This window comes from Nothoprocta perdicaria, unplaced genomic scaffold (genome assembly GCF_003342845.1).
Source record: "Nothoprocta perdicaria isolate Ctin4 unplaced genomic scaffold, notPer1 scaffold_88, whole genome shotgun sequence".
Classification (NCBI taxonomy): domain Eukaryota; kingdom Metazoa; phylum Chordata; class Aves; order Tinamiformes; family Tinamidae; genus Nothoprocta; species Nothoprocta perdicaria.
In genome coordinates, this window is record NW_020456176.1 from 2,531,203 (window position 1) to 2,541,976 (window position 10,774).

A 10,774-nucleotide genomic window follows, 5' to 3' on the forward strand; every position below is an offset into this window, starting at 1 on the left:
TCATGTCAATAACAGGCTGACAGACTTATGCCCTCTGTTACATTTATATTGTATATTATATAAAGTTTTCTTCTTTTCGTTCTCAGTAAGCAGAAAATAAAACAGGGTTAGCGGTGATATCACTCTTTAGACCGTCCTTCCTGACAGATTTGTTCCTTTGAACTCAAAAAAAAAAAAAATTCTTGCATGTGCTTGGCAAGAAATAGGCTTGAGGCTCCTTGGTTTGCACCAGAAATGTGCCTCAGGGCAAATGAACTGATAGCGACACGTGTCAGTTAAAGCCAAAATATAAGGAGAATCCTCTTTCATGACAAGGTGAGATCAGTGGAGATCTCTGGTAATGTTTTAATGGATTAACAGGGATGCAGGAGAAGGTAGTTCTGCACAGGCAAAGGATACTAGGAACCTGGCCAAGTAGCTAAAACATTCATGACAATAATTCTTTTTTTTTTTTTTTCAAATTACAGCTGCCACAGAAGCACCGAAGCAGAGTGACAGAATTGCACTGCATCCAACAGCGATGTGATTGCCAGTGGGGACTGCTGAGGACTGAGGCGGTCTGAAATGTGGCCCCTTCACATGATGTTCTCCAGTGGTCACGGTGATGGTGTCTGTTTGGCCATTGAAAGGACCGCTACCAACTGGAATATCTCATTTTCTTTTAAAAATGCTTAGTTGCCAGTAACCCTAGCAAACTGGTCCAAACCTTTTAAATTGTGTTGCATGTTTAGAAAGATTAATGAGTCAGTACATCTAGTTCTATTGCTAAATCTTAGTATGCTATATTTCTCTTAGCATTCTAGATGTTGGGTTGTTTGTTTGTTTTTGTCATTATATTCCATCAGGTCTGCACAATAAGATATCTGTTTATTCCTTTAATATATCACTCAAATGAAACTGCATTTCTTTATTCTGTTATTAATCAGTAAGAATTTTTCCTGAGATATAACTTGGTGAAAACATGATCGGATCTACTACTGGATGCTGAGAGGATATTATAAATAATATCTAGTCTGTCATTAGTAATACTTGTGTATCTCCAAAACCTTAATTGTGAGGTTTCATCATGGTTTATATGAGTAGAGAATCATACATTAAAATTATGTCCCAGCTATTTCTTTTTTTTTTTTTTCTTGTGTAATTTTTCTATTTCTTACTGACCATTTTCTGTATTAATCTGGCTGCTAGTACACCTTTAAGTATGGATAAATATATATAATATATAGTATATAAATAATAAAATTAATCTAAGTTTGCCAAGAACACTGATAGTTTTAACAACTATAAATTAACTGCCCTCAAAGATGTCAAATTTCCTGGGAGGAGATTAATTTGGGAGCATGCAGACTAGCACGAGGTGAGAGCATTTGGGGCAAGTTATGACTTCTGATAATGTACCAGAAATAAACCGATACAAAATGGAGTTTTGAGAAATAAATCTTCATAATTTATGTAATTTTGCACAGTCACTTACGCATTGTTGCAAGTTAGGTCTGATTTATTTTGTTCCGTGCAATAAGGAAAGAGGACAGGAAGAGTCTGTGAAAGCCTTAGACATTCTTTGCAAAGTACAAGTTATGAGTTTGAGTTACGACCCTTTATTGTGTTAAATAACCTCAGTAACCCCCCAAATAATATATTTATTAGAGCTATGACAGAGCAGCTGCTGAATCTGCCTGTGATTCCCAGCTGCCTGGTTTGCTGGATGTCGCAGCAGCCAAAAGGGCAGGCGGGATGTGTGCCCAGCCTTGCTGCCCTTGGCGCTGCCAGGCTTAAGTCACCGATGAAGATGAGGTTGTGCTAAGGCATGGGGCTGCAGCTAGGGTGAAATGGGGGTGCCTGCTCATTTCTGCCAAAGCTGTTGCGGTGTTAACTGCAGGGAGAGGTGTGGTAGCAAGTCACAGGGGATGATAACATCAGAACTGCTGCAGCTGTCTGCTCTCCGAGCGTGAGTCAGAGCCTTCTCTCACATTGGCTAGTGACAAGAATGCCTGTTGGGCACAGCAGACATTTTGAAGATAATTAAGACATGTTGCATTTAGTTATTCAAATTGGGATCATTTTCTGGTGAAACTACACTGAGATATCTAATGCTTCAGTCATTTTTGCCTTCATTTTGCTGACATGTTGCTCTGAAATGGCACAGCTGATAAATTACTGGATGGCTTGTGGAGCTAACACTAGCCCTGATCCTTTCTTGTCATTAGCAGCAGTACATAATATGAGTAGAAGACTGCTAAATTACTCTATGGATACTTAAAATTCTTTTTGGACTGGAATAGATGTCTACTCAAGAAAATAAAGCTCAAATGTCTGCAGTCAATGCAATCCTACTGCTCACATTAAGGCTTCACGGGAAAGTCTGCACCCAACTGAGTAATTCCAGACTGAGGTGTATAACTGATGGATTATATGGTTTATTCCTAATCAGGCACAAGGATCCTAGTTCACTGGACAGTATACACAATCATTACCAACCGGTCATCCTTGACCCGTAAAATTACAACTTAACATCTATATATAAAGAGAGAATCAAGAAGACACCACAGTCATGGGGGGCGGGGTTGGAAGGTAAGCATGGGACATTTTTACTCAATATGATATAAAACTGTATCAGATAATCATATCTTTATAGACAACAGGCGGAGCAGTGATGAACTGCAGGAGCTGAGTCTCATCTTTCCAATTGTGAGTCCTTGGATAATAGGACTACTGTCTATTATCCCATTCTGGTGATAGAGTTTCCCCATAAAATATGGGGCCTTCTTGAAAAACTATGCAGATTCATCCCTAAGTTCACCCCATACCTATAGAGAGCTCTCTCTGGAAAAAGGCTCCTGGAACAGAGGTTCAAGCTGATCATAACCCAGAATACTTTTATGCCATATGGAGACTGGTCAAATAATTAGTCTTCAAGTCTGGGGAACTAACGAGGTTTGAGCACAATGAAAGCGTGGTTGGCATTCACTGCAGCAAACAAAGACTTATTTAGGTGCAATAGTTACAACTACAGCACCTCCAGGTTAGTGATGAATGTAAGTGCAGTGTATTTGGGGATGTTGAGGCAAGAAATGCTGAGTTGTAATCTTGCTTTGAGACTGGCATTGTCTGTGACTTTGAGCAGGTCAGTTAGATTTGCCAGAAAGGAGATGGTGATGAGCTTTCCATGTCAAGATTCATTCAACTCAGTTATGTACAGTTCTTTAGATTTAGATCAATGAAGATGAGACTGCTGGAGATCCTGACCTTAAAAATGGTGGAAGGAAGAAGTCACTTTCAAGATAACTGAAAAAAAAAAAAAATTAAAACTATGCAAATAATAATTCATTCAGAAAAAAAATGGTCTGTCTTGTGAAATATTCACAAGTAGATCATATCTTTATAGATGGATAGATTATATAAAGGCATTTACTGATGTACTTCCAAGGGATTACTCTTGGCATAAGGTTCAGTGTGAAAAAGAATAAATAATAAAGACCCCCAGGCAAGTGAAAAATAGGTTGCTTTGCAGCAGGTAGACAGTATCAGATTAATGTGACAGTTTTGTTTGCTGAAAGATTTCTTAGACAAGGGAGACAGGGTAGATATTCTCTATATTGACTTGGAGAAAAAGAGGAACTACTAATTAAGTTAGCACAGTGGAAATCTGTAAAATGAGCTGTAAGAAGAGTATATTATCTGAGGGGAAAATGATGAGTGTTGCTGAAAGGAGAAATATGAAGTTTGAGGGGATGGGCTCAAGAATGAGCTCCAGCTGTAGTCTTTCATAACACATTCCTTAATAAACTGACCATAAAAAGCAGGGTCAGGCCTGGTAGGAGGATGTTCGGAAGCTATAGAGGTAACCTAAAATATTGGCCAAAAGGGCCAGCTAATCTTTGTAGACAGAAAGACTAGAATTGAGATAGGGTTCTGCAATGTAATTTCAAAAGTTTCATGCACTAGGAAACTAGTAATCAAATCTTTAGGAGAAGATAAGAGACCACCACTAATACCTGAAGATTCAATTCACTCCACTGAAACCACCAGTCACCACTGTGGTTTATCTGACAAAAACACAGGGATATCTCAGCAGAAACACTTCCAATGGGCAACGTTGGGCACGGCACCAGTAAGACATTATCTGATTCTATTTATTGTATATTCAGCACCAAAAAGGAAGAGATGTTTAAGCTAAGACAATTTCAATACTGAGGAAATGGATATACAAATTTCATGAAGTAATATAGCCTAGGACTTAATTTCTAGCCACTAGCTTAGATTCTGGAGTCAAACCATTAGGCTCTGGAACAAGCTTCCAGCAAGGGTAGCAGAGGTGAAATGACATTTCTGCTTTTGTGATGGAACTTAATTGCTTCTTTCAGGAATATTGGAGCAGTACAGCAAGGATTTGGGTGGTTCCTTGGAATCCTGTATTGCTAAGAAGAGTTGCACTTTTGACTAGACAGACAAAAGGTATGAGAATTTCTTCTATTTATTCTAAGAAAATCAGATTTTAGACCCAGGAATTGTGGCCTGGAGATGAGAAGCATGAGTTAAATGATGCTCTGTTGTCCAGATGAGTAATTTCAGAGCCACTTGACACTTTCAGTGGAAGTTAGGCCTACGTGTGTGAATATAAGTTGACACTGCTATAGATGACTTCCATTTCTGAAAGTCCTTTTGACTCTTGCTCTTTCCTTTTCAATGTTACTGCTGTTGTTATTTAGTCTGGCTTTTATTGGATCTTGTACTTGCAATTGGTCAGTGTGCTTTCTTTCAACGCTGAGGAAAAAAAAATGTTTAGCACACTGAAAACCTGGTGTGGTTTTGCTAGCAAATTTGGCTAATGGAAAGACCTGAGAGACCTGTTTGTGCGTTCGCACAACTGGAGAGCCAGCTCCCAGTGTGGGTTCTTCACGTTAGCTGCGGCTAGAATTACTGTTGATGTCTTAAATACTAACCAGGTTTTATTTGGCCATTTCCCTTTTGACAATGTGGGGAAAAAATAGTGTCCTACATAAACCAAAAAGCTAGTACTTATACTTACTTTCCTCCTGTCTCTCCAACATAGACAGAGTAGGAAGAGATGAGCTGTTTGGGAGCAAATGCCTTGGTCAATTTTGCGGGAGAGAGGATGAGGTTAGCCTGCACTTAAACATTTAGCTTGGCTTCCATGGCCTTGTGCTTGGTGAACCTCACCGGTCCTAATTTACTGGGTAGTTTGTGGGGAAAAGCTGGCTAGCGGTTCCTCCCTGTTTTATTACGAGGTGTAGTTCATAAAAGCTGTGGCCTTCAGCTTAACCATGTTCTTGTGTGGAAAGTCTTGTTCACTGCAGCATCTGGGCCAGACACATTTACATCACTGTAATCAAAAAGCATTTAATGCAGTTATTCCTTAAATGACCTTAGACTAGCAAGAAGCAAAACAGAAGAATGTCCTTCTTCCCAAGGCAAGGATTTCCAACTTGAGTAGGAACTGGTTTTTTTACACATATTAAAAACAAATGATTATTTACCATTTCCAGTCAGTCGTAGCTGTAGAGTGTAGCTAGCTGCATTAATGACGGTCTGACTCAGTAATCAAACAGCACAAAAAAAAGAAAGGTGATCTGGTAAAGACATTAGACATGATACTAATGAAAAAGAAATAGCTCATTTTATTTGTAAATCTCAAATGTGATGAAAAGTAATAGCTGTTTTCTCCTTTGACTGGCAAATGCTGAGTGGCAAGACTAACATAAGAGATCACAAGTACAGATTTTTATTAATGTACAGTTCACATTTTTGAGAACTGTAGAACTGAGAGAGAAGTTCTCTTTTCAAGAAACGCTTGTCTCATTCAAACAGATAAAATGGTAATTTTTACTTTGAAGAAGAGGAGGATCTGTGGTTCCCAACTGCAGAGATTTGAAACAGAGACATTAATATTCATATGAATGAAATATGAAAGGCAATATTTTCTGTAATCTTTCTGTAATCTTCTGTAATATTTCTGTTTCTGTAATCATGAGAAGAAAAGGGAGAGCAAAGGTTAAAGGAATGGCTTGTGTTGATAGCAGAGGACCCAGTTCTCAATCAGTCAAATTGAGAAATGTATTGTTTCCATCAAGCACTGAAGCCCCCAGTACAGATGACTCTGAGTTCCTCAGAACATAAGGATAGCAAAAATGTTGCAGAGTCTGTCAGTCCAGAGTTTGATGTCATTCAGCTTGATTAGCACATATTGCTGGCAGATCTTGAGAGAAACATGCAACACAGAGGGAAAGAAAGCACAAATGTTTGATTCCTATAGGTAATTCCTATGTAGGTAGTGATTTTTGTCTTGTTTGTATATACTTGTGTTCAGGAGAGAAGACAGGAACTGGTGGAGTCAATCACTTCCACCTAGATGAAAAAGATAGTAGTGGTCTAATCAATCCTATCTTAACTTATCCTATCTTAAAGGTTCTCAGTTGAAAGTGAAACTTGTGTAAGACTAAGTTTAAGCCTTTTGAAATTCGGTTTGATTTTCCCAAAAACCTTCCATGGACTCCTGAAAAGTCCATGCAATATTCAAAAATATGAAACATTCAACTGATGTCAGATTAAGAACCATAAAGTTATGGAATTGAGAAGAAATATGGATCCCCCCTCTCTGTACCTTTAGCTGACTAAACTCAGCTCTTTCAACATTTTCAAGATTATCAATGACATTTCTTCAGGAATAAATTGGTATCAAGCATATAGAATATAAAATGAAAAAAAAAAAAAAAAGACAATTACAAAAGGTTAAACGGCAACCAAACTCCAAATGTTTATTTTCTGTGTCATTTTGTGATGTAGGTATTTTTAAGTGAAAGCTCTATTCAAGGATTTAGGATGATATATCTTCTTAGTATTCTAAAAATGGAGAGGAGCTTCCAAATATGGGCATAGTGCCAGTGATGAAAAAGAAAGAATACTTTTGACTGAAGTGTGATCAGTTTGTTAATTTGGTGCTTTTCACTGGACTTCATGTTTTCCTTTTTACCTTCAAAATACTAGGCAAACAGTAACATTTCTATTTGGAAATCTCCCTTGGGAGAACATGCTGTTAATGACAATCTGTAGCCACTTCATATAAAATTGATACAAAACAGTGCTAATGAGCTTGTGCAGAACTGAAATAATAATCATAAAGATCTGTAGCTTGACTGCCCACCCCAAAATAATAAGTGAATAAAGGAAGGATAAAGGAATATAACGTTAATGAATGATTTTTATTATTTGCTTTATTTTATTTTATTTTATTTTATTTTATTTTATTTTATTTTATTTTATTTTATTTTATTTTATTTTAATTGAAGGTTGTTATTGCTCTAATATTCCCAAGCAAATTGATCTTCTAGATTGATTTTTAATATGAGATTTAAAAGAAATGGTACATGGCTGCCTTCTGTGTAGTTGATAGGCATCAGGAGGCATTGGAGGGCTGAGCTGTGTGACTCTCTAGTCTCTTGGATTAGTTTTGATTGCGATTTCTGGTCATTAATAAATATGCCTCTTCAATCATATCAAGCACTCTTTATATTGACAATGTTGTGTCTTAATATATAAACACCTATGAAAATGGATGAGAACTGTCATTATAAGTCTGCAAATACTGATTTTGAGATGGATCAGTTCTTTCTATAGCACTCCGTTGCTTAGATAATTTGTTTAGAAAGCTCAGCAGATTTCTGCAGGGAAAAAAGAATGAACTAATAACAAAATTAAGTTTGGGAGTGTGTATTATAACGCAGACATTTCTTTTTCGTACTGGATCACAAGCACACACCGACGCTGTCCTGCCTGACCTTCACTTTGCACCTCTCTCACCCTTCCTCCCGCCACCCTCCACGCTTGTGCCCAGGTATTTGGGGGAATTTTTATTCCTCGGGGATTTTTAGGCTGCCCCTTTCCCGCCTCCCGCCGCTGAGGGGAGCGGGGGCGCCGTCCTCCCCGCGCAACGGCCGCCGCGCGCGTCCCAACCGCCTTAAAGGGGCCGCTGCGGCCGGGACGGGGGTCTTCCTTCATAAATGACGGAAATTTAATTGGGAAACTCGAAATTCATCTTTTTTTTTTTTTTTTTTTTTCCCTTCCCTTTTTGAGGCGATGGAGGCAGAATCATCATAAGTAGAAATTTGCTGTTTCCTTTAATATTGTGAATGATTTGTCTGATGTGGCTCTGCCCAGATGGAGGATGTGGATGTTTTAAATGTGTAGTGCTAATTGTGCCTGATTGTAACAGTCCTGCACTTCAGGAATCTCGAAGGAAAATTCAGCCCGTTCCAGCGCCTCCTCCTTTCAGGAGCAGCTGCCTGAGCCCTGCTCATGGGCGGATCTCGCTGAAGTGCTCGGGTAGTAGGAGCCGCAGTACAATTAGGCTGGAAGTTGTTGGAGATGGAAAAGGGCTGATGAGTAAATGTTTTAGCTCATCGTGACGCGTAAGGAAAATGTCCAAGAGATGCCTCTGGCTGGTTTTCCATTAGGAATTAACATCTCTCTCTCTCTCTTTTTTTTTTTTTTTTCCCCTTCTTTCTTGCGGACTGTTACTGGAAAAGCATTTGGCCTCCCTTCTGCAAACACTTGTATACATAAGTAGCTTTTTGGAGTACGGAATATTCTTGAGCCCATTGAGGACTGAGTAAAATTGTGTGTTTGTCAGACTGGAAACTACTGACATAGTTTCCAAGGAGGAAAACCTGGCTGGGAGAGGAATGATTTCTGTTCAGATGTTATACATGAGTTGAATTGAATATCCTTATTTTGATGTTGCATCCATTAAAGCACATATTTACTTACAGTACCTTTAGCACCATCTTTTCTTCAAGTTGTCATGTAAACCATGCCTGAAGAACTGCTTTCTTACCCATGTTGTATTAGAAGGATATGTCCAATGGGGCCTTGCAGAGATCTGGTACTACTGGATATTCTTACTCATGACTTTCATCTGATGAGTACAAGTATCAAAGCTGCAGATAAAACCAACCTGAGAGTAATTTCACGGACTTTGAAGGATGGTAAATAAATAAATAAAATTAAAGTAATATATAAAATAATATTGACAAATTGGATAAATGATTGGGAGGGGAATAGGATGAAAATAAATGGGGACTCTAGAGTTAAATAGGAATAAAACCTTAGGAGTATGTAAAGTGCTGATAACAGTTCTGGAGAAGAGGATTCTGCAAAAGAGTTTATTTTATTTTAAATGAGGAACAGTGTGAGTCAGCAATGTGATATGGTGAGGAGAGCAAACATCACAGGGGATGCACACGCAGGAGCCCCGTGTGCACGGTGTCGTGCTTCCCCTCTGTGCCGTGCCCATGGGCCTCTGCCACGGCACTGTATGCAGCTCTCGGCACAGCGCCTCGGGAAAGGAGAAAGGGGCCAAAGGAAAGCAACAAGGATCACCAGAAGCCTAGAAAAGACAGCTCGCAGAAAGGTTGAAAGAAGAGCTGTTTAGTCTGCTGGAGAAGGCTGAGTGAAGACATGCTGACACTGTTCAAGTATGTGAAAGGCTGCTGTAAAGAGGAGCTTGTAGACTGCTATCTATGGTCACTGCACGTAATAAAGTAAGTTTTAAATCCAGTTGTGGTACTTAGAAAGGGTTTCTTTGTAAGCATAGAGAAACTCTTTAGTAGATTGCCTGGGAAAAATGTGAAGACTATGTGGTGGCCCTCAGGAGATGTCTGGTTCCCGAGAAAGTTGGAACTGTGACTAACTTTGGCAAAAGGGCCAAGAGCCTGGGCTGGACGTGGCTCTGGGCTCAGCCTTGCCCTGCCAGCAGGTCCCTTTGCCTGCAAGCAGTGGGGGCAGCAGAACTGGGGGCGCTGGAAGAGAGTGAGACCTCGCAAGGAACGGTCAGGGATTGACACCAACGCAGTTGTCTCTGCATGGCAGTGTGGGGGGAACTTTGCTTCTAGGTAGCAACCCCAATTTGGTCTCAGTCCACTGCTTTTCAGCTAACTTCCTTGCGAAGAACTTCCTGTAGCTCCTCACAAACAAAAACCGTCCAAGGCTGTGTGGCGATTTGCTAGAGCAAGGCTGTGAGAGAGAGCGCGATTAGATTAATGCAGGATTTTGTGATACTGTATGAACTATTCAACCAAAACTGTGTAGACTACGAGACTATACAGATCGCTTGAGAGAACATGTGGACCCTCGCTTGGTAGGAAGAATTCCATTAATCCAGGAGTAATAATCTCTTGGGAAAAGGCTTTTCATTACTCCTCATGACAGGCAGCAGGTAAACAGCCCCGAGCAGCCTCCAGGCTTCCAGCCCTGCCTGCGCCAGGCCGCCGATCCGAGCGAACAGGAGGCTCTCCCTTGCTGCTCCAGCCCTTTCCCCGCGCGCTCCGGTCCACGCGAGCCCTGGGGGCCGCCGGGGGGACACGACCCGCTCCCTCTCGGCGGCCCCGTCCCCGCCCCACCCAAGGGGGCGGAGCCAGGATATGGAGGCGTGGCCTACAACTTGTCCACGCCCCCCCGGCGGACCGGAGATCGAGGCCACGCCCCGGCACCGCGTCCCCTCGCCAGACCTCTGACCTCTGCGTTGCTTGGTTACCGCGCGGGGCGTCAATCGGGGGCTCGACCAGCGCCGCTCGCGTTGGCGAGCCGGACTAAACCATTGGCCCGTCCGCCGCGGGGGTGGCGCGCGTAGCGCGCCCCTCGTGTGCTCGCGGAGCCGCGCTGGGCTCGTAGCTCGAGCGCCCCTCTCCCCTCCATCCGCCTTGGTTTCGCCTCGCGCGGGCCTTAGCGACAGGAAGATGGCGGCCCCGGCCTGCGCGGC

The 10,774-nt window shown here is 41.3% G+C and overlaps 1 protein-coding gene across 1 annotated transcript in view; it reads left to right on the top strand.

Annotated features, from left to right (window-relative positions):
- Nucleotides 1-9,474: 9,474 nt before the first annotated feature.
- RAB28 (RAB28, member RAS oncogene family) overlaps nucleotides 9,475-10,774 on the top strand; it is a 63,044-nt gene continuing 61,744 nt past the window's right edge. The window contains exons 1-2 of the mRNA XM_026052407.1: nucleotides 9,475-9,557; nucleotides 10,225-10,615. Coding sequence (XP_025908192.1) covers nucleotides 9,475-9,557; nucleotides 10,225-10,615 — 474 coding nt within the window. The remainder of the gene's footprint in view (nucleotides 9,558-10,224; nucleotides 10,616-10,774) is intronic.